This window comes from Nothoprocta perdicaria, unplaced genomic scaffold (assembly GCF_003342845.1).
Source record: "Nothoprocta perdicaria isolate Ctin4 unplaced genomic scaffold, notPer1 scaffold_127, whole genome shotgun sequence".
NCBI classification, from domain to species: domain Eukaryota; kingdom Metazoa; phylum Chordata; class Aves; order Tinamiformes; family Tinamidae; genus Nothoprocta; species Nothoprocta perdicaria.
Window position 1 is genome coordinate 749,794 of NW_020454394.1, and position 25,073 is coordinate 774,866.

Here is a 25,073-nt window from a genome sequence, read left to right on the forward strand (position 1 = left end):
ACTGTACAGTATGAGAAGGAACCTGAGGATGATGCACAAGGAATACGAGCAAATTCTCTTCTTGATGGAAAAAAAAAAATAACAAGCTCCATTACAGTAGATTATTTGCAGTTCTGCAAGATCCCCTACAAGCTTCTGCACAGTCACCAGTGGCATATGGTCACTTTGGCAACGAAGCTTCACAAGAAACAAAATTAACTGCCACTACAAGCTATCTCAAAGCAATTTTAAAATCAATCCTCAAAGGGGTCCAAGCAAGAGCAGGGGAACCAAGGCAGCACAGTTGAGTAATATTCTGCAGAAGACACCTATGTCAAAGATAAAATTACAATTTAGGAGTCCAATTTATATTGACAAGAATTTCAATCAATTATTATTATCTTGTTTTTAAGCAGCAATTTGCTGGAAAGACTTTCAGGACCTCTACAAATATTAATCAGTTATCGCAATATGTCCAAGATTAGGTTTATAACAACAGATCCCTGCTAATACATACAGTTAAAAAGAGCAATGAAAGAACAAAATTTAGAATAAACAAGCAAGAAAATGGGGAAAAGAAGGATACGATCTAGCAAAATGAACACTGGCTATTTCTTTGGTCTTAATTTGCAATTGTTATTGTCTTGCATAAATAAGTACACCTTAAAATTAAATCACCTCCATCAGTCATGGCTATAAGTAGCTGATCCAAGCTAAAGTTGTAGTTTGAATGTTCAAAACACCTTACTATTAAATCTTATGAATGCTGCCACAGGGATTGCAAAGCGGAGTAACAGGAACKGGCAGGGTTCAATTGCAATCCCAATTTACGCAGTGCTGTAGGTGCACTCATGAGCATAAGATAATTAATTTACTAAAGGCCAACGCAGCCAGCTGCAAAGTCAAAAGAAACCCTAATTGCTAATTTGTAACGAGCTACACTGAAAAAAGGAAGCCAAATTTTGAACAATATTCTTTTATTGAAAAAATAAAATAATAATAAAACAACGCCCTCCTGTCCTGGACGGTCAATACAGTGTGACATGTTTTATGGCAACGCTTAGGAGACAGAAAATTCAGGACTTGGGCTGGGTGTAATTTGGGGCTTGCCAGTGCCAGACTGGTCTGACTTGTGCAACAACCAGCTAGTGTCTCATGGCTGAGATGAACTCATCTTTTGTTCTGCCTCTGCCCGAGCGTGCCCCTGGTATCTGGCCTTTTCAACAGGGYGCTATTCTTGTTCTCTTTCCTCACTGCTCTGAAAGGTGGGCATTAGGACCACTAGGCAATGGCCAAGTATCACTTACGTATTCTGTCTTCAAGAGATGAGGATGCTACGGTCTTCCAGGAAGGATTGAGTTTCCTCATGCACTCTGCTGCAGCTACAAGTCATGCATATTACTAACAAGCCCACACATGCTACAGAAATTCCTGACCTTTCCCAGCCCTAGTCCCAGTCTGTGTAATTCATGTTTTAATAAAATATTCTGCAAATCAAGTACTCTGCTAGATGGTGAGATCAGACCCATGACTACAGAAGTATTATTAACAGGCAGAACAGCACCAGCATTTCATGAGTTTCACCTCCACTTTCCCTAAGTCAAGTCATCCTTTCCCCACTAACTTCTCTTCAGGTCTCAGTTAYGACTTAATAAAGCGATATAGCTGAAAATTCCAACTGTTTGGATCCCTCACACCTTAGCTAAAAGCACATAAGTTCTGCAGTCCCCAGAGATTTTTAGAAAACAAAACATCCCTTCTGCACATTGAAACTATTCATAGCRCTCTTAACCCTTGACAAGTTATGAAAAGACAAAAGCAAAGTGATCTTTCAGCAAGGTTAAATACAACAGTCCTCCACAATGTCTTTCCTATTGGTTTTCCCAGTGCCATACATTAGGTTGACATTTTAAAAAAAATCATCTTTCCCACTAATAAAAATCAATAGAACTTTTAAAATAATTTATCTAAGATTTTCCTAGCTGATACAATTTCAGATTTCCTGTATTATAAATTCTAATCAGTAATGGCCTGTGAATGCTTTAACAGCAGTGAGATGTGCAGTAACAGTAACTGTAAAATCATTATAATATTTTTCTTTCTGACACAAGCCTGAACATCGCACAAGAGTTATCTTACCACATTAACACACTTAAATAGAAGTAGTCAGATGCCACACCACACTAATTACGTTAAATGTCCCCATTAATCATCTTTATCTCAACAGCAGTCAAAATTAATGGAGCAAACAATAATACTACTTCAACAGTCACTGGTAATGATGCAAAGTCTATTCCTAGCTTAAAACACAGGCAAAACACTACTCAGGAATGCTCGGGAAGGGATCTTTCAAGAAGGCTATTACAAGAAGCTATGCTTCATTCTTCGCTAGAGGTGACTGTAGTTGGGTGGGGAGTTTAATCGGTATTTGTATCATTTTATTGGCTAAAATGTGAAGTTTTGTTCCTATATGCAGGTAGTCTTTGAGTACTCTCCAAAATACGGCCCACCTCATCACTGGATTACATATACAACTTAACTGACTAAAACAAGATGAAAAAAAAAGGATTTGCCAGGTTGATTTGTTTCGCTCATATGAAATATTATTCATATAAGTGAATATTTACTGATAATATTCAGCTGGTTCAGAAATATAAGCAGCTCAAAGGCAGTTCAAACGAGCACCCGGCTTGGCCCGAGGTGGCAGGATCAAGATGTTACCAGGATCGTGGCGCGGAAGAGGGAACTGCTCCGAGGCAGGCCAGCGACCACAGCAATTCCCCACTTGTGCTTTAAAATGTGACTTTGCTTCCTCGCTGAAGCTAAACCCTGGCTCCCACTYGGAGCCGGCAGCTGCGCCTCGGTTTCACCTCACGCCACGTGTTCACATGGCTGCCACAGGCCACTCCTGGTGTCACTGCGGCTCCGCTTTCACTGAGCCACCGCACACGTACTGCTAGGTTGGTTTCAGGGAAAGGAAGGGGAAAAAAGATAGCACAAGGCAAACAGTGATTTGTTCTTCCTCAAAAGCATGGGAAATCCATCCCATGATGGGATGAGATGGAGAAAGCCATCTCTTGCTGAACTCTAGCGAGAGCACATCACACTCCAGTTACTGTAGGCCACTGGGGAGCCCGTGGTGACYCAGAGCCATAAGGAGTCAATCTAAAGCTCTCCACCTCCTACAACATACCAAAGGCATGGTTAGAAATCAGTGCTGGTTACAGTGGAGCTACCAGGCCCTTCTGGATGCAGCTGTGATGATGATCATCCTCAACGCATTAAAAGCATWCCCACTAAATCACTGAGTTTGTAAGATTGAGAGCTATGTGTTGCTGCTTTAATGGCTCTTCACCGTAGCTGAGCAGCTTTCTTCAACACCTCCACTTCCCAGCCATTCATCTTTGAGGAGATAAAACATTTGAATGGCATCAAGAACCTTCTGACACTAAATCTACTCTCATTGACTTCATACCTAAGTTTGGGTAAAACTGCAGAAATATATCAAGGCACATTTCGATAACTGCCTGCTTATCAATCAGTCATGCCTAGACAGCAGCAAGTTGCTCTGAAAATTTGAGTAATCAACTACTTAAAACCTGTCATTCACTTAATTAAAGATTAAAATGASACTGGGGAGCACAAAAAGGACTGAAAATCTCTTTAAACAGCTGAAATCACCTTAAGTGTCATTCAGCGCTAGGTTTCTTATTTTTCTGTTTATAAAGCGGCATAGGAAGGGCTAGAATTACAAGAAAGCCAGAGGAAGGGTAAACAAGTTTGTTAAGCAGCAGCAGAAAGTGGGAAAGGAAATGGGACTAGTTTCTTCATCCTCGATACAAGAAAAGGAAGTGAGCGATAGGCATCAGRGTTTCTGTTGTTTCTACACTCGCTTGCAGAGAACTTGCGGAACAAACTAACCTACCGGCCAGGGAATTTCCCATTCGAGGCACGAAGAGAGTCCTGGAGCGCTGTCTGGGAGCACTCAGGTCCCAGCGTCAAGCTTAAGAGAAACAGAGCGACTGCAAGAAAGCTTAAACTGCGTTAAGCTAAGCAAATTGAAGATGACATTGCATTAGTGTTACTAAACAGCAGTATCAAATTTGTTTGCATCCACTGAGCAGGCAGCTGTTTAAGCGTTTGTTATAAGACAATTTCACAGTTTGGTTAAATCAGCACAAAGGAACATTTGATTAATCCCTCCGAAATGCTGCAGCTGTTTATCCATGAAATACAGTACCAGTAAGGCAAACCTCCCTGCTACATTTGATCCGGTACAACACTTGAATAGATTTTTGAATTCAATCCACACTTTAGGGTAGCAYAGCCCAAAAAGCTGGTTTTTTTTCCCTCCAACCTACTTCTGAGGAACCATCAAAGAGACATCAGGCAGGCAGAGCCAATGCAGAGATCCCRATCTGTGTGCTTTTACTCAGAGGCAAGCATGGAGCTGAAGTGATGCAGAGCCACCAAATGAAACTGAAATAAGGTTTTCTAAAAATAATAAATATATACAAAAAAAAAAAAAAGGATAATAAAGGTGAATCAGAAATGAATTCCCACAGAGATTATACATCTCACTTCTACTTCAAGCAAGCACCACAGACAATAGTGAGAGGTATCATTAGATTAATTCTTTGGATATTCTGAAAATAATTCCCAAAGGCCAGGTGTTTATTTAAGAAGTCAATTATTCATTCATTCTTTTGTCACAGAAATAATTACTTTAATCATCAGCGCACAAACATATCTATATCATTAATACTTCCTTTACACTAGTTTGCAGGAAGATTATAAGCAGTGACAAGCTTAATGACACTCACAAACTGACTACCAAGTTTTTTAAAGTATTGATTTTGAGGGAAATAGTGTCAGCTCAATACTCAAGATGAAGATGCAAGATGAAGAGCTACAGACAGGCACTGCTACACCACAAACATACATAAGGTTAATTTTATTTTGGGAGCTGTGCACAGACATCAAGCAAAAATCCGTTTATTTGTTAGTGTTGAAGTCAATAATGCAGTAAATCTACTAATGAAGATCCATCTCTTACCACTATTCTCTGTTGATAAATAAATAAATATTCTTGCCACTCTCATATCTGAAATGATGTGAAATGGATAAAAAGCATTTCAGAGCTCAGTAAAGAGAAGAAGTCTACTTTACCCAGCTCTAACACTGATGCAATATTTAGGCAACTCTATTCACATTTGCAAGGATTAGCTAAGATGATGCATAAATAAAACCTTTTACACATTGCAATCCTGCTCGACAACCTGGTTCCCTCCAAAGAGGCCGTGCTCGGCCTCTGGAGGCTTCGTAGCTCTCACAGAAACAAAACCCAGAGTGAGACTCAAGGCTCGGCCAAACCTGTCGAGTTGGATCTGGGCAAACAAAACATTCAACAACCTGGCAAGAGCAAAGTCTAAAGGGCAAACACTAACTGCAAAAGCTCCTCAGAAKAGCAGCACACACAGGTAGTCCTCTCACTCAAGGCACTAGGGGAAGAGCAGGTCTGCACCCTGCAAAGCACAAGGGCAGATTCAGCCACTACCTGCACTCCATAAACCATGAGGCTTTTCAGCAGCTCAGCAAGGGTTCAGGCTCTCATTTCTGCAGCCCTGGACAAGCCGGGGCTGAACAGTGACCCAGACAGTAACAAAACACCAGCTYTCAACCACTCCTAAGAGCAGAGCTGTGAGCCCCAACGACAGGTCGCAGCAGCAGATAGGGAAGCGTGCTGGTCAAAGTGCTTGCTGGGCCCAAATTGCTTTTAAATCCTCTTTCTGGCTCAAAAGCTAGACTTAGTCAAGGAGGTCAGAAAACTTCCCCTGAGCCTCAGTGTTTATTTTAAAATTCATTAAAACCACATGAATGTTAAACAAGTTGGAATCTGAATTTTTCATCAGTRAAGTTAAACAACTCCAAAATAACCCCGAATTATTTGGGTTATAAACTTTGGCTCYCTTCTAGTTTTACCGCCAAAAGACATTTCTTCAGTGCACATCAATATCCAAACACCATGCATTTCTGATGCTCCTATGAACACAGCAAGGTTCTCCCCTTGGAACAGGTAACTGCAATGCAGTAAGCCAATGCATCAGCTCCATAAGGGATTCCCCCCCAAAAATGCAACAACAGTGGAGGAACTAACAAGTTAAGCAATGTGTGCTGTGTTCTAGTTACAGCACTTTGAAAGAATAAAGTGTTACCACTAAAACTTCAGACTTGATGCAAATCCTCTGGTCTCTYGTCAGTTGTTCCCTCTGTCATTTTGTCTTAAAATAGAGATAGGTCTGAACATGAGTGAAAAGTGCCAAATGGTTCTTCTGTTTGATAATGTTTTCTCAAATCGCTTAACTTTTTGCTGGTGTTTTGTTATGAGGGCAAGATATTGAAGGAATTTACAAACAACTTAGTCTAATTTAAGGTTTGGGAATTTATTTTAATATAATCCGCACTAAAAAAAAAAAAAAAAGAAAGAAAAAGAAATGACTTTCTGGGCTCATATGAGCTGCAAGTACGGACTTCACTGCATTTACCCTAGAAATTTAGTTCACTACTTAAAAAATCACCTCTTCCCTATGTTGCTTTCTTCTCTGTATTGCAGTATAGAGAAAAAAATTATATATATACACACATATACTACATAAAACCAATCAACATTATAAAATCATATAGTAGTCTTCATTTACCAACACCAGTTGTTTTTCAGACAACCTAAAAAATGATCGTGGGGACTGCTTGCATTTTTGGGATAATACATGCTATGAAAAAGTAGAAAAAAATATCAAGCATCCAAGTGCTTTTGACCTGAAAGTCCAAGAGGTTGTTTAATCCCTGGCTAACACACAAACTATCTCAGAAATATATTTTTGTTCACACTTTTCTCTGAGAAAGGAATGGAGTGCACATCCTGGGGGAAGTTATACCCTTATTAAAGCAGCCTCGCCAGCAGCTTTTACCCTGCAGCTTGCCCTGAGCTGAGCTGCTTTTTTACCACATCACAGATTTGAAAACAAACTAAACCCTGTTTTGATCAGACAAATGAGCCTTTCTTCAAGGAGTTTAAGTGCATGTGTAGGATGAGCACATGGATTTGCAATCTACCTGATCAGGTAGGTTTGTCCCTGCTTGAGCGGGAAGGTTGGACTAGATGATCTCTAGRGGTCCCTTCCAACCGTAACCATTCTGTGAGGTTTTCCTGAGTCAGAAAGTCCTGGTGAGAACACAGTAAAGCTCTACTACTATTCTTAATGATCCAAGCCTGTTGGGATGATCCAGAGGTGAAGGGGATATAAGACAGCCTCGGCAGAACCAGATTTCCAGGGCTGATGGAAGCTCCGTGCTGTGACTTGGCTCAGATGCCTCCATCCGCAGACCGAGGCACAACGGTCTGTAAATACTTGATGATCTGGATAATTACTTTCTGGTAATATAACACACTGCAGGACTAGAAAAGCAGAAGCACTGGCAATTTCAAAGTCATGTCTAGTGAAAAGCACAAATGTGAGAGAGATGAAACGAGAAGTGAAGTGAAAAGAGAAGCGCAAAAAAAAAAAGGTCTCAGAATGTTATGTGTTATTCAGGAAAATGAAGTTTAAGTGGATGAGACACAGAAAGTCAAAGTATATAGAGGACAGCAGTGAAGAATAAAGGAACCTAAAATATATAGAAAAGAATTTTTAAATTTCACCATTCACCACAACCATTTTAAAATGCTTAAAACCACAGGTAAACAATCCATAAATTACTGAGCTGTTCTACAACTAAKTCCATCAGCTTTGAGTACACATTTCTTTTTGCTTTGCACCTGTTTGCATCATCTACACATAAATACTAGACCAGAAGTGTTTCATATCTCTTTGCACACACAAATAGTGCTGAAATTAAGTAATCAAAAGCTTTAAGCAAACCTCAAAGTCTCCTTTCAGGTCACGTAAAGGCAAAACTATTGTATGGAGTTGGGAAGGGAAGAGCAGGACATAAGCAGCACATATTTCCTCTCTGAAATCCAAATTCCATTACTACTCCATTACCAAGCGGCTCAATAATACATCATGYACCTACCACTATTTTAAGTTTAAGCTTAGATCAATTGCCATGTAAACAGAACACTGAACAGGTTTCAGATTCCGACTAGTCAGAAATTAGAAAAAAAATTATAACTGAAGTAGTTTTTAGATTTGTCTTAAAATGAAGTGGGAGGCTTTGGAAATAAACTCATGCACAGCTGTTTTAATGATGAAAAATCTGAATAAAAGGGAATTGAAATACTTTGCATGCTATAGCAATTCTGTAACATTTTTGCATTAAAATAAGTTTTCTGGAGTCTGAAGCTGGAAAGATATTCATTATTTCCATTTAAAAAAAATGGATAAGAAATCTTTAAACTCAGCTGATAAAAGTTACATGACAGATAAAAGGAAGGCAAAAAAAGGAGGTTGGGGAGGAAAAACGAATGCAAAATAATAAAAAAAAAGGCAGAAAAGATGTTCTAAATAAACAGGAATCAGATTCTTCAGCACTCATCTCGACTGTTTGTAAACAAGATCATTCAAACTCACTGCAGTCCTCGGCATGAGAAACAAACGCAGTAAATTTGTTCACGCCACCATCCTTGGCAGTTCTCTCTGGGGACAGCGCAGAGGAACATGCACATTTGCAAAGTTTAAGTCTCTCCACAGCCTTGGAGAAGGCAACTAGAAAACTTTCCATGAATTTTGCACTTAATCTGAGTTATAAATTACAGTCTTTGATACAGGAATGGACAATTCTTGATCGTCTTCCTGTTCCTGAAACTTCTGCCTATCAGACCTTCCCCTTATTTCTAAAGAACTCACTAATATTGCACCCAATGTCAAGTTCATGTGGTGAAAAAATGTTACATGCAATTCTGTAAGTAGTGGTTTGGTTTAGATCAGAAACTTGCTTTTGGAGCAAATCCCCAGATCATCCCTGTTTATTACCCTTCACTTTGCACTAGCAGCAACGCAGAACAGAGCAGATTGGCTTCTTTTGACTCCAAACTCATCTGCAAGAGCTGCAGATGCTCTGTTCAAAGAACAACGACCAGACCAGCTAATCTGGGGGGGGGGAAAGCCTGGAAAGATACAGATATTAAAGCTCCAGCACCACTTCCTTTCCTCTATACCCATCACTACCACCCCAGGCTACTTGCTAATACAGACAATCTATATGCTACTGTTATATTAAATATACCACGTTTCACAGGGCAGCCACTCTTCCTTCGATTTGCCTGAGCATATTTGCTCGTTATTCCCTTCAGAGCTCAGCTCAACTATTTATAGCAGGGGCTTTACATTCTTATTAGTTTCCCAACACTGATTTTTAATACATATCCCATCACTATGAAGATCCTTCTGTGCAGCTTTATACATAATGCAAAACAGGGCACAATTTAGAAGGTCATTTTAACTCCTATAAATAGTAATGTCAATGTRAATCTGTATAGGGTTTTATCTTTTTCTGTATGAAGTTGTTAAGAGTTATACATAGACTTGGCAGACTCTGAACTAGCATTCATTCCATACATAGTACCTACACATGGTACTAATGCATAGCACAGAGGCAAGAAAAACATATTTTTACTGATTGTCTCTACGACATATTCCACACAACAGTCTGCAAACATCATGTTTTCTTGCATTGACTGGGGGGATACGATGTCTCCGGGACTTGCTGCAGCTGCAGCAGAGATGAGGGAAAATTTCAAAATGTTACAGCCATTTCAATGTACAGCTATCACCAAAAATAAAAGTAAAAACAAAAATACATAAATATTTCTAAAAATAATTTATAAATGGATAAGTTGCATCTTTATATAAAGCATCCAGATGCAGATAACAGAGATCCACATTCAGATAACAGAGATCCAGATTACACCTTCTATTTTTTTTTTTTCTGAAAATATTTGTGGATATTTTTCCATTCCCTGAACAGCTGAGCACACAACAAACCAAGAGCATTGCATTACATATTTATAGATCACCATTTTGCTGAAGGACTGAAAATAAAAGGCGATCTACAGGAACTACAGTTCTTGAGATTTACTGTGGCACGGATTTCTTCTCCTCTGCTCCTCTGCAGCAGAGCTACGGAACATATACACACTGAAAAGGATTTTTATATACTTATACAACTATTTTTATTTCCAACAAAGAAATTAAACAGCGTATTCAAGGAGTTTATCAAGCTGAACATCAACTGAGTTTCTCCACATGGTTGGAGCCCAAACTTATGAGCTGTGAACCCAGACTTATTGGAAAAGGAAACCCTGGTAGGTGACACCCTGGGAGGCGACAGGTTTTAGGATTTACACCACGTTCACCCCATAGCCTCCAGTGAAGGGCGAAGGGCCCGTGAGCAACAACTGTGATGGCCAATATGGATGGGGTCTCCTCCTGCCCTCCGGAGAGGCGAGTGTGGCAACCAAGTGGCCTCATCGACACTCATGTTTTGCTCGTTTGAGACAAAACGCTGCCAGATAATAAAGTTTCAGGTAAGCAACAGCAGCAAAAAAGCGACCTGCCTCACTTGGGATTTGATGCTGGAGGTGGCAGGATTTGATCGTTGAGGGAATCGTTCCCACCAAATGCCCATCCCCTCCAGGCAGGGCTACAAACTGCTGCATTGGCGGCTTTACYAGGTAGGAGAGAGGCAGCAGCAGTCTGGGGCATCTGGGTACCTATTTCCTCATTTCCACCAAGAATTTAATTAACTGATATTAAGTTTTCTGTTTGATCTGGAAACKCAGTTCAAATTAACATTTTTATGGATAGTTTAATACCAACACAGACGGGTAAAATTCTTTTAGAAGAAGCTGTTTGGACTTGCAATGAGGGGGATGAAGGAGAGGAATCTATTCCACTGAAAAAGCTGCATTTTTATTTATTGTTAACATAATCATAACTTACTGAAAAAAATGGGTATTTATTCTGAGAATATCTGCAATTCTGGATATTTTGCTTATGAGCTATACAAAAAAGTACAGAAGCGCAAGATAACATACACAAATAATTTGGAGAAACTAAACAGGCCARGAAAGCTGTGAATTGTTGCTATACATCAAAACACTATTTAAGCCACCAATCTGCTACAATTTTCTGTTGTAGAAAGTGCCCAGCTGAGGCCTTGTCGCTTTGAAAGAGTCCCCACGGTTTAAGTTATTAAAAGCAAATGACTAAACCTATTAATATTTATTTTGGCACTACTGTTTATTCCTGCCCACTGCAATTTCACAAATGATATTGTGAAATGGATAAAATATTGTATAAAATTCCACTAGTAATAAATGTGGAAGCTGCTATTGATATTTAGCATCACAGTTCAAGCTCCATAAGCACAAGTTTAAAATACTGAAAATTGAACAATTTACAGCAAAAAAAGAAGTCATTTCCAGTTGCTTTAAGTGTGCACATCTCAACAGTGTAACTTTTCCTTTTTTTTTTTTTTAAAGTGTACTTTAGAGGATCAAATAAAAATGTTTATTATTATATTTGAGGATCCACAAAAAACTGTACACACCTTAAAACAACACAGGCACAATTGCCATGATTTTTTGGAATTGGGGGAGTATGTTCACTGAACGGCTAAAAATGTAAGTTAGCAAAATTAAGTCTGTTTTTCCAAGATCTTGATGCAGAGGGAGTACCCAGCACAGGTTTCACAGTCTCTTCCAAGCTTCAAGACTAAAACATACAGACTCGGTTCTAAAATTCCTCTCAAAAACATAAGAGCAGCTGATACAACAGAAAAACCGAAAGCCACAGTCTTCCCCTTGTGCTCAGATCTTGGCTCAAGGCCCCAGATTTACTGGCCAAACAGGTAACTAACTTACCGAGCTGTGGGCTCAGCTGCAGTATCAGTGAAACCAGGAATCCAAACACATCCACCCCACCAGCTCCAACTATGCAACCTATTAACCTCCCAAAATGTTAAGCAAATACTTGAGTGAATCAATGACTCCCCACATAGAGCTGCCCTTTCTTGCAAGAAACCTAAGAAAGCCACCTTGTTTTCAGAGGTCCTTGATAGGTCCTCTTGCCGTGCCAAAACCACCAAGGAGAGTTTCTGTGAGCACTGCGGGTCACTAGATGGACAGATTTAGTTGCATACCTCCATAATAGGTAAAGATTAAAGCAATTCTGTAAATGAGAAGGCTTCATTTCTCTTTTTCAGCTCAGCCAGCAGTTAGGACCAAACCAAGGAGTCTGAACTGCAGAAAACCACATGTTGGCCTGTTATCAGAAGAAGACAAACAGCAGTTTTCAGCAGTATATAATCATGCATTCTTCTGAGCCTGCACATTGCTTTTTTTTTTTTTTTCCTCTCCTTTTCATCCAGTTTTGTGCCAGTGACGTTTTTAACCAATGTTCTCAACCACCAAGTGTTACATTTAACAACTTTGACATTAGCCGAAAGGGAGGCTCATTTGGACTCCTGTTACTTAACATCATTACAAGGAGGGCAGCTCGCTATTGCAGGACACGTGTTTGTCCTGGTCGTGTTTCAGAACAACAAAGTGGAAAATGAGGGCAGTCAGCAGCAGCAAACGAACCAACATCAACACTTGGAACATAGTTTGCTGGCCACGGCCACCAGTTTCACCCACTGCTGAAACCTCTTCTGAGGCGGAGAGCATCCAGGGCAACCACAGAAGTGGCTTCCTGCAGTTCCCTCCAAGAAGGGCTGCAATTAAACTGATGAATGATTGTAATAGTGCTTATCAGCACAGTTGGGCTCATTGAGACCAAACTTGAGCTTCTGTCYCATCTAGTACAATCATCATCATCATGAACATTGTGTTTTTCCATCACATTGATGCACTATTCCCTACTCTTCTGTTTTCCAAACCTCCTTTTTTATCCCACAATGGGAACATTTTCTGTTCAGCTTTCATGTTTCCCATACAATATAAAAGACCTACAGTGGTATTTCTGGATTATTTGGAATATTGCCGGTTTTCTGCTGTATTGCAGTCACTACTGCAGTAGGAACAAATTCCCTCTGTCATTCAGATCACTTACTATGCCAAGAGCTGAAAAGCAAATAGTACAAAATACCTCTTTGAAACAAGCAAAGCAAGAAGCAAAAGAAAAAACAGAGAAGAGATAACAAATAAGATACATTCACACTCACAACTATATTGCAGCTTTAAAGTTTACACACTGTTTATTTATATTTGGTAACACTGACCAAATCAGAAGATCTGTGCAAAAGTACAAAGAGGCAAACTATATTTTAAACCAAGCATCTACTAAGTAAGCACAAGGCATGTTATTAACTGGATTTTTATTGGGTTTTCTGCTTTGCCTAGAGTAAGGCATGTATGAAAACACAGTTTGCATCTGAATTAAGTAAGGAATTTAAGGTATTTAGCCATTCATGAGTTCGGAGTCTCCCCATCAAAACCCAACAGTGGAAGAACAGATCCCGGTATGAAGCTGAAAAACAGTTTTCTTTATTGTAATTTTCCTCCTGTAAATTAGCTCATTTTAGTTGACTAATATCCTTGCACAAATAAAGAACACAAATGAAGTAGCTCATTTATCTGCAGCTCCTTTATAGCTAAAAGCTATTAATGTTGTTAAGCCATATATCAGTTCCCAGGACACAACATCTAAGCACTTTGTTAAATGATGCCACAAACCTAATAATCAGATAGCAACAAACCACTGAAGTCCATTACTGGGAGCTAAGCTGCATTATGACCTTAAATCATTGCACCTGACACTAAACAAGTGGGAAGAGTGAAGTATTTTAAGCCCCTTTTTAAAATAAAACAAAAATACACTAGGAGGAAGAAATGCCACAGCAAAGCAGAAACACATGCTTATCCTATACAAGTTGTCACTACTTCAAGTGAGGGCTAGCAAATGCCAGGTGCAGAAAAATAAAACTTTTTAGATAAAAAAAATCATGTTGCATGGCAATGTGGCGAGGTGTTCAATGCTCCAATCTTATTATTAATTGTTTGTTTCTGTATGTATTATTTTGCAGCAAAATCCCTCACCTTCTTGCACCTGTGTTAAATTTCAGGAGCCCTTAAACTGAGTCCAAGCATTTCCACTGGAGGAACATGCYCCTCTGGTAAGAAGCACCAGGGAGGAAGGGATGCTCCTGCTGAACGAGCAGGAATGGCAGGAAGCATCTGTGAAGCCACGGCCTGAAGGGCTCTCCGCAGTACAAAGTTTATAAAGTCAGCAAGACCGACAAAATTAACAGCTACGTTTTGTCATACTGGCAGAACCTTATGCTAAGACAAATAAGGTTGTAGATGTGCACTGGACACTTGCAGGAAATAAACTACCTGGATTGCTCCGGGTAGATTTCATGGCTAATGATGAAAACAAGAAAAATTTGCTTATACAGTCATTAACCAAATTGCCCCCTTCATTTTTACTAAAAATAATAATAAAATTGGCTATTAGTTCAACTTCTGGCCTTACAAGAAAAATCCTCTTCCTTCTCCCCATTCATGCTACCTCTAAAAAACATATTAATTCAAAAAAAAAAAAGGTATAGAGGTGTGGAAGAGCTCTAGTTCTATCCAGCATTTTTAGTTCCACCCAATCTGAATTACAGCAGCATTCCTCAGCAAGGTGATGCCTGTGGCTACTCCGTTTTCATTTACATTCACGACAATCATGTTTCACTTGATATAAGGTTGACTCCGGGCTAGAAGTTTGATGGAGGAGCTGCTGTCCCCAACAGTCTGTCYCAAGGCAAGAGGTCACACTACACAGCAGCTTCTGTTGTTTATGAGTGGTCAATTTTTTACATCAGCTTTTTTAGGAATGCAACATGACGCTTGAAGGAGATTTACATATATACATATACGTATAAACATATATAGGTATATGTATATACGCATATTATGTACGTATATTCTGCAGATATGGTCCCAAGAAGCTCAGRTTTCTCTCTCTGAGAGATCCCTTCAGACTAAGATACTAGAAATTAATATTTCTATCAGCTAGAAGATATTGCAGGGTATGCGAGGTGTTTGTTTTTCGAACAAAAGAATGAAAAAGACTCTTTGTCCAAGGAAATAACAGAAACTAGAAGGATTCCTGAAGCAGATCCAGGGAAAAAAAAAAAAAAAACTCTAAATGCTATTTGATGCTTTCTAAGCACACAACAACCATCTATCCTTCTTATGCAGGATATCATTTGGATTTCATTAGCAAATTTAAAAATAGTCTTCAAATGATATCCATAATCTTGATGTTACTTTTGTTTTATTTACGAAGCCCAAAGGCTTGAAAGTGGAATCAATTGTCACTCCTAAAGGCGATTTTATCTTTAACTGACTTAACATCATACAAATGCAGTAAAGGCTTGGAGCTTCCAAATTTGGAGTTTCCAATGTTTCTAAAACACAAAACTTTGTCACTGAAATTGGAACATCACAGAACACAGTAACTTTTTTTTTTTTTTTTTTAATTCAAGGATTCAAGTTTTAAGCAGAACATTTTGAAAAAAAAGAATGAAAATGTTACATTATATATTAGAAAATGTATAATTTAGTTCACTTCACATATCATTAGGGAAAAAAAGAAAAGAAAAAAAAAGAAAAAGAACCACTAGCAGGATTACAGAAGAATTTCCTGGTGTCAGCCTGCTCAAGACTGACTGTGGACAAAACCATAACCAGAGAACGTGCAATTGGGATACTGGATGGCTGCTGAGCCTCATACTGCTTAGCTAGTTGCTAGATCTAATCTTATATTTGTAAATCATTTCCTTTAGTCGCACTGTCATGATATAGAAAACAAATTCTAATTTGACTAGCAGCACAAGACACAGCCCGAATGAAAACCAACTCTGGATGATGTTAGTAGTAACTGGACTGAGCAGTTTTGGTAAACTGTCCAGCCACTCCATCAAAACCCCACCTCAGCCCACAAAATACTAAGGATTTGTTCACTTTAAGTAACGTTCTGCAAGACTTCCTGCTGCAAGGATCATATTTTCTTCCCTACAGTAGCTATAACAAGCTCCTGTCGCTGAACCATGGATCCAGGGAACACGGTTCTTGGTTAATAACCACGTTTCTAGGTCACAGCAGGAAAATAAGTTTCAGGGAAACAGGAGAGAGGGGGAAATCTCTCCCTGACGGAGAAATCCCTCTCCCTCTCACGCAATATTTACAAAAATTACAATACTGTAGCAGGCATTCATTCGGTTTTAGAGAGTGGGGTAGTTTAAACCAGGTATGACACCCAAAACACACCATTAAGGCCAAAACACACCATTAAGGCCTGATTTTGCTGTCTCCTGAGCGCGAGCGAAGTACCCGCTGCAGGATCCTCTCCTCCACTGACCACACGTGGTGTCGCTGCTGGAGCATCTGCCCCGACATTTCCCATTTCAGTTCCTTGTGTTTCTGACTTCCACAATAAGGGACGGAGATTTGTCGCTGAGGTTTATTCGCACATGTCAAGAACAATGAACTTCAGGCTTTTACCCAATAAATCACCTTCTCACGATCACCATGCTTTCTAAAGGGAAGGGGAGGATGCACCTGAAGAATAAGATTAAAAACCTTTCAACATTCAGCAGCAGTTTGAAAGSACGTTGGTAAACACTTCACATATCATCCATCACAACTTGGTGAAATCACCCTGCATTCACACTGGGCTTCCCAGCAGCTCTTCCTTTACAAATACATTTTTCCATTTACTGAAAACAATCACGAGAATGAGTCATTTCTGTAGACTACAGCCCTTCACATACACCAGATGCCTCACGTTGCACGCAGTGAAATAAACTGATGCCTAAAGATTGCTGTATTTATTGCAGAAGTCTGTCAGCATTTTGCATCTTTCAAAAAAAAAAAAAATCAGAACATTCTGAAGAAAACATTTACCAAATGTCAAGATCTTAATACTGCTTGTAAAAATTTACTGTCACATTCCATARGAATTAACATCTAATTAGTTCAGCCACCAGCAGTTTGAGAACATCAGCTGAACAACAACCAAAATTTACTGTCTTTTAATGAGAAGCAATAACAAAAAAACTCAAAGCTTTAGAACTGAGGAGATAAGTTTTTCCTTATGTTTTTTTTTTAATTAATTCCAAGCTTTCATTTTCAGTTCAGTTGAAACGGTTTCAAGAATACATTTTTTTTTTTATAGGTTGGAGTGGTTATCGTTTTTTAAAAACAGTCCTTATACTAATTCCATAAAAGTCAACCCTCAGTAGCAAGCCATACTCAAAATTGACAAATAAAACTACTGACCCCCACCTTAAATCTCAGTATAACACGTAGAGTCTAGTGCACATATTAACAAAAAGAAAATGAAGGGAGAACTGAAATCAAGAAATCCACCCTTATGAAATGATGCAATTAAACTGCTGGGTGGGCTGTTCAACCAAATCATTACAAAACCTAAGGAAATAATTACGATTGCTTGGTTTTATGAAATTCATGCTTCTTTTCAATAAAGGAGGATAAAAGTGCAGCTCAATTCTATATTTGCTCCCTTGTACAGAGGTGTTTTGTTAACTGATTCAGCAGAATTACAGCAGCCAGACATTATTAGGAGTGATTTAAAAGAAAAGCACAAGCCTCTTGCTGAGTATTACATGTAAGGGCAGAACAGAAGGARGACACACTAAGAGGAAGACATAGATGCTACAGGTCCTAAATTATTGATAATCTCTTTGATACAACAGAAAGCAGTCCCAAAAAAAAAWTCCCAAAAAACAAATACAAGTAACTTTTATAACATCTTACTAAATCATTTCTTTACCCTACAAGCATATGTGGCAATCGAAAGCATTTAAAAGTAAAAATGAACCACAGGAAAAAGAAGTGTTTAACAAATTTCTAATTAGATAAGTATGCCAGATACCAAAGGAAGACACTACTATAGAGAAGAAAACACAAGACACGTTCAACAGTCTGAAGTGAACAAGAGCATTTAACGTCAATTAATTTCAAACAATGACTCCATAATTATTTCAAGTGTTTCTCACACATGCACATATTTTTTCTGAAGTTAGTTGTAATCTAGAAATAATCTAATTGTAAAAATCTAAGCAGCAGTGCAGCTGTGTATTTTAAGTCTTATTTCCATAAGTACTGGAGGAGCCTATTTTTACTCTTACTCTCATTCAGAATACTTAAAGAGTCAGAAAACTATTCTGATGGGATTACACAGCCTACAGATGCTATTTTCACAGAAAAGGGAAGAAAAGATCCCCAGAACAAGCGCAGCAGTTACAGACGCTGACACAAACTCCATCTCCAGCATAATAAACGTCATCAGGATTCTCTTCAGGAAAGCTGCAGTGGCAAAATGGTAATAATTGGGCTTAATATAGTTCAAAACCCAGTTACAGTAACTACACGCACCACAGCAGAGAACAGCAGGTAACGAGCATTCGCTTAAGTGAACCATAATCAAACTGCAAAATATTTCTGATTCACAGGAGAYCACTCAGAAGATCGAATTCCTGCCAGGGCTGCGCTTACCTTTCTTAGCAGCATCTGCTCTGCGTCTCGCCGGCGACACCAGATCCTTTACAATCTGCAGCACTTGAATCATTGCTCCTTAGCAGCAGCAAAGGAACCCGACCCTCCTCGAGAATTCCAACAGGTTTCATCACTGCACATTATTACATGGCCGTCTCGAACGTGCTCGAGCAAAACGGAGGAGAGAGCAGCTCCTCTACCTCTGCGAGAAAGATTTCTGCCTGGCTCTGCAGGCTGGAGTGATGGATTTAAAGTGACTTCAGCACATGGAGAAAAAAAAAAAAAACACACACACAAGCAGTCCGAAGTGGATTTCTACAGCCCCTTTTTGGGCTATTTATCGAGGAGAACGCATGCTGATTTTTCTACAAAGTTTAAAGGAAATATCTGCACCACAAAGTGACGGAGGAGAAAACCCCTCTTGAAATGAAAGCTGATGGAAACGGCACAATCCCCCGGGGCTTAGGAGCTAAGGAGCAAGTCCACACCTTGCTTTGAAAATTCATCAGTTGATACGTGTTTTATGTAAGGTTTTGAGGGCGCTGCTGGTGCACACCTGCTAGAGGAGGCACCTGGTGCTTTTCCTCCATCACTCCTGTAGGTACCCAGCCTTCCTCTGCCTCGGGATGGAGGCCGGGAGCCCCAGGAGCATTTCAGAGGCTCCGAGAACATCCTGAACCAAGGTGTTATCACCTCTGGCAGGTGATTTTAACGAGCAGATTGCAGTACGTGCCCAGCACCACCTAAATGCTGCTCGGAGGATGCGCAGACACTCCAGAAATCCCTTCTGTCAGGGTTTGCGGACAAGAACAACATGAAGAATCATGTTTTATACATTTGTGTTAAGAAACTGTCAGCTCCGAAGAGCCTCTGCGAATGTTTTTGGAAAGTGCATGTTGTGAGGCCTCCTCGKCACAAACAGAGCAATTTCGGAAGCCAATGACATTTTCCAGGAAAACCATAACATCGGAGCAAACCGCAGGCTGCAGGGGAGGCCCAGCAGGCCGCACGCTCCGGCCTTTAGACCTTCTGTTCCCGTTGCTCCAGTGTCGGACGGGGGCAGAGACGTCATCTCTTCCCATTCCCAGCTGCAGATCGCAAGCGCTTGGGGGTTGAGTTTGCTGCCCTGCTTATCCACATGCATGTCAGCCTCCTGAAACATATTCGGACCCAGCAAACTGCTTCGTTATATCAGTCTCATTTCTGTTTTGCCCATTAATCTGTCCCTGCCAGAAATAATACTATTCCAGAGCGTGATCATATTTCGTTTGGCAAAACAGAGGACTCAAGTCATTAGCTCCAACAAGCTGTCGCGTTTCTTCTCCCCCCCAGCAAATATTGAGTGTCTACTCAATAGGAAGCTTAGAGATCATTACAGTGCARCTGGATTTTATCCCTTCCTGAAAAAGCTTCCTCAAACTGTTTGAAATTGAGCTTATAACTCTCGATATTAGAGTTATTTCTAAAGCCTGTACTTAACCTTAAATTCCAGGTTTCAGGCAAATGACTTAAAGCTAAAGACAGAATTTTAAGGAATGCCATTATTTACTGTGAAATTGCATTGGAAATTTATTTTAAAATTTGACCAAGTTGATGGTTCACCAAAGATTTTTATTTTTACACCACTACAATCTTTTTCATGGTCTTTTTATGTAAAAATGTTAGAATAAAAAAAAATGGGAAGCAGAAAGGTAGGATAGAGACTCCTAATAACAACACACACTTTGCCAACTAATGCATGAGTACACCTTGCAGATTAGGAAAGTTATATATAATTAAACTAAATAATCTATATCTAAATTTCTCAAATGTTGGAATAATTGAAGGCTGGTGGATTGCCAAACAGCAGCACAGGTGAAGAAAGAAAGGAATACAAGGTATATTCGGTACTCATTCTTGTGTTAAAAGTATTTCCATATGCTGAGAATGAGCCATACTGATTGTAAAAAGGAAAAAAAAAAAAAGTTGTACTTCAATAGGTAAGAATTAGCATCTAGGAAAGATTAGGGCTATTCTCTATTGCATAAATGGAAGCTGTTCCCTTTTTGTTGAAATTCCTGGTCCTGCTGTTAAGAAAAAAAAAAAGACCACCTGGAACCGGGTTTTTAGATGATTTGCAGGTTTACTGGATTATGAAGGGAATGCAAAACCAGCACCTACTGATGTTGGCAAAAAAGCCATTAAAAAGGCTAAATTTTAGCCCATGGTCAGCAATCCCCCTCTCTTTCCTGGTCATATTTCAAATAGCTGAAGCCTTCTCTGAGCACTGAAGGGAGATGTACAAGGACTTCTGAACTAGAGTGTTTCCATTTACACCTCCGTCCCCAGCACACAGTAACCTGCAAAGGTTAATGCGGCTTCTCCCTCTTTTTCATTAGAAAAACTCTACTGTAAGGGTGGAGAAAAGAAAATTTAAAGCTTTAAAGTGATCTTAGGAAACTACAAGTCATTGAACACCTTGTTTGCAAGGAGCACACAGAGGAAGAAAAGAGTTTGAGTGTAAAGCAGGACCATTGCTGTTCATGTTAAACCACCTAAGGAATAATTCAGATAAATTACTCAACTGTTGAGCCAAACAGCAAGTTTTGTGGCTGCTATTTCACTTTCTCCAAAGCCATTCTTACACCTAACCATGACTCTTGGTTTAAGAGGCTGCTGCGCTAGATTTTGTCATTTTTACTATAGAGAAAAAAAAAAAATCAAAGAACAAAACACAACTAGCCAATCCACATATCTTCATCCTTCAGTCATCAGCAGTAATGTGGTTACAGTTTACACTGGCTCACCTTTGAATCATGAAAATTAATAGGTATTTCCAGGTAATTCGACACCACAACCACCCACTTCCAGGTCACACTCCCTACCCGAAACTCAAGCAGCAAGCGAGGATCTTCACTGAGCAGAAGTTCACAGCAATTATGACACAGACACACAAAGGAAAACCAGGAAGAAACAGCAGTGAGATCTTTACAAGTGCAATAGTTCAGCAGTGTTCTGTCCAATAAACAAAACTGAAAAGTAGTGTCACCTACTCACCATGAGTTAACTAAGAAATACACTCTTCATGGTGTGTTGGGTTTTGCTTTTTTTCCTTTAACTTGAACGGTGAAGAGAATACAGAAATGATACGTAAGTTATCGAGTCAATGAAATAAGGTGGCATGTGCAGGAGCAGTTAACCAGGAAGGGGTTTTATGGAGCACTGTGTGCAGCCTTGGCACTCTCCAAACCATAATAAAACAAATCCTGACTAGTCAACCGTCATCACTCAAACCCAAGATGCTTCCATTAACGTAATTACAATTAGCTGGTCTTTGAAAGCAGTTATTTTTTATAAAGGACATTGCCAGGAGGCAACATATAGCACAAAAGACACTGCAAAACTATGGTTCAGTGAAATATATGTCACACACCACTTGCAAGAAAATGAACAAACAAGAAGATCAGAAATTCAGCTTTTAGCAGGCTTTTAGAAGAAACAACCAGAATCCTCCTAGCAATCTCAGGCAGCTCCCTCACCRGCCCCCAAAAAATTACGTGCCTGTGTCCTCATTTACAAAAACATATACAATCTATTAAAAAAAAAAGTGCAGACTTACTGTTCATATGAATGAATGCCCTCAAGCCTTTTTAGTTATTCTTTTTAGACACAAAGTTATTCTGACATGCTTCCTCCATCAGAGGACCAGAATTCAGGCCACACACAGGTTCTGGCCCAGCTCTGCACAAACCTAGGCCAATACATCTTCAAAAATGCACTTTGTGCTTCCCTAAACCAGGACATTATTAACATCCTTTTTCCTACCTAAAAACCAAAAATGAGTCCCACACCAAGCTTAAGACCTGACAAATTCAAAGTTCAGGGACTGCAGCAAAACAGGCTGAGACATAGGGAAATTCCAGGGATTTCCAGAGAAGCAGAAACCATCTGCAAATCTTGCTGTCACTACCCAGAGAGCAGGCAAGTACAGTACCACGTAGGAAAGACTCCATCTGATATTTGTTTAGTTCTGTGAAAGAGCAAAGTCTGACATTAGGAGCAGCAGAAGGGGATTTACGGGAGTGGGTTCCACTTGCTCTTTGGCCTCTTCTTTCTACATCCGTGAGACACAGACAGAGCTTAAACCCATTACAGAGTCAGAAGGACTATTCATAACAAGGCTATAAAAGTCAAGTATCGTTAGCAGCAGAAGCAGCTGTTCTTAATGACTAATTTAAATGTTTGACTTAAAAGCTAGTTTCACCAACCACACATAGCAGCACAGAACTTCCTCCTCACTTAACAAAGGAGATTTTCACTCAGAAAATGAAGCAGATTTTTTATTTTTTATTTTCTCATATATATATATTTATATTTTAACCAGGAGCAATAAATGTTTTTCAAGCAGGAAAAGGTTTTCAACATTCTGTTAGTTTTAAAGGATTTAGGAAACAAAAGTAAGGCACATGACTTTGGAAAAAGTCCTTTAAACCTGACACTTAAATTCAAATCTGTTGAGGAACAACACATTTTAAAAACATTTGCATAGTAAATCTGAGGTAAAAAACATACCTTTTCTTGCAAAACAAAGACGTATTCAGATACTGTGTGTCTAGCAATGAAGTCACTGGCTTACCACAAAAGAGAAGTTAAGTGTCAACAGAAGCATTTTGTTTTGCAACAGTCCTCTGTGACTTGTCGCATTTGGTCTTCAGAGGAATATCTCAAAATAAACAGGCACTGAGCTCAGAGACAGGCAATACATCACGATACAAATCACTGTTAGAAGCAGCTGTCACGTAGGCTGTCTACCTTTTCCCAGTGATATTTTGAATTAATTTTCCAATCTGTGAACTAAAACCTACAGTTCTCATTGACTACATTTAAATAATCCATGGTAGCCAGAAAAGGAGAAATCGGGGGCTTCCACAAGGCTCTGGAACTTAATTCTGATTCTCCTATTTTCCATAGACTATTCTTGGACAGAAAAGCATTAAGAGGATGATGAGAAAGATAAAAGAAAATCTCATGTCCTGAAGAAATCACACCTGAAATTCAGGCAGCCTTTGCTGGTAAACTGTTGGCACTGGTGATATATCCCAGTGTAAGATTTTATTTTTTTTTAAGGAAACTGCTTTGCAGTATGTGGTTTGCAAACTTCAAAATGGCCTTCATATATGCTTATATATGTATGTATATACCCTCAGAGCCTTCTGAATGATCCTAAGAGTACATAACTGCTTAATTCATTGCAATTGGAATTCACTTCAAAAAAATCTCTTTTGCATTTCTGGCATTTTTGATCCCACTTTTAAAGTATGAAGGAAGGACCACAGCTTTTAAATAAACAGACCTAGAAACACGACCCCTTTGTAGAAGGAATCATACAGCGAGAAGGCAGATGTTTGATCTAGAAGTCTGGAGAAGTAATAAATAATGATAACAGGAAACTGCTTACGTGAAGTTTGATTAAATATGACGAGWGGCATTCGTTCATTTTTTGAATGTCTGTATTTCCTTCCACTTTAAACATGAGAAAATGGTTCATTCCATTCAGATCCATTATTCAAACTTCAATAAAGGGTCAATAAAATTCAAACCACACGTTCCAGGCAAAAAAATGTGAAGGCAAAAAGACAAAGAAAGGTAAATAGTAAAAGCTAACAGGAGAGAGAACATATATTTGTAGCTAAATATATAGATATTAATATATAAATACATTTGTAGCATTTCATCCTGCTGCTGTTATCAGATACTAACAGAGCTCTTTATCAGAGCTTTTGTTCAAATATATATTAATGTTCTGCTCCAAAAATAAACTTTGATAGATTTTATACTTATCACCTCTACCAGCAAATTAAGGGCAATAGTCAGTTAAAAAGAAAATGCAGATTCCGCCCCCCCCTTTTTTTTTTTTTTTTTTTTTTTTTTTTTTTTTTTTTTTTTTTTTTTTTTTTTTTTTTTTTTTTTTTTTTTTTTTTTGCATTTCCTGGATTTGGGTCACAGCTGTAGCATTCAACAAAGTTATCCTCAGGCTGAATAATGACTTTAAGAATATTCTGTCAAATCTAAATTTATGAAAAAATACAGCAGTGACTAAAATAATATTGATATTTAAAAAAGTAACAAATATTACTACCTTAGAGATTTCAATGTGGAATTCAAAAGTATAYTTATTAACTTAATCTGGCAAAAAGTGAAAGAAATGACTGCTCACTCAATTCAAAAGAGAAAAAAAAAGCTTTGCTTTTAAATAAAAACCTTCATTCTCTTTCCTGTGAAAAAGGATATCAACCTGATTAGCAACCTCTGACCTCCTTGAAGCAAAGGAAACCAATCCAATTCCCTGTATCCCTATCTGTTAGCAGGATTCAGTCGCATACTGCAAGCGACCCTGCTGTGTTGATGAGAAATAAGAAGATGCAGCCAGAAAGAAGCTACCCGACCTTCTTAGTCCATTGCAAAACACTATTTTAGCTAGCAAAAAAGCAAAAATCGGTAGGCTGAATATAAATTCTACCATGTAACTTTCCCTTGAAATGAAATCAGAGTGTTTAAACAAAAGGGTTAGCTTGAAGGACACACAGATCCAAAGCAGTCCTTA

At 39.0% G+C, this 25,073-nt stretch overlaps 1 protein-coding gene across 2 annotated transcripts in view; it reads right to left on the reverse strand.

Moving 5' to 3' along the window:
• The window catches only part of USP6NL (USP6 N-terminal like), a 97,728-nt gene that overhangs the window by 58,663 nt on the left and 13,992 nt on the right, over window positions 1–25,073 (reverse strand). The window contains exon 1 of one of the 2 annotated variants that reach the window (XM_026033273.1): window positions 18,491–18,624. The exons of the other annotated variant lie outside the window; for it this stretch is intronic. Coding sequence (XP_025889058.1) covers window positions 18,491–18,563 — 73 coding nt within the window. The 5' untranslated portion in view covers window positions 18,564–18,624. Of the gene's footprint in view, window positions 1–18,490; window positions 18,625–25,073 lie in introns of those variants that run through there. 2 annotated transcript variants of the gene reach the window in all.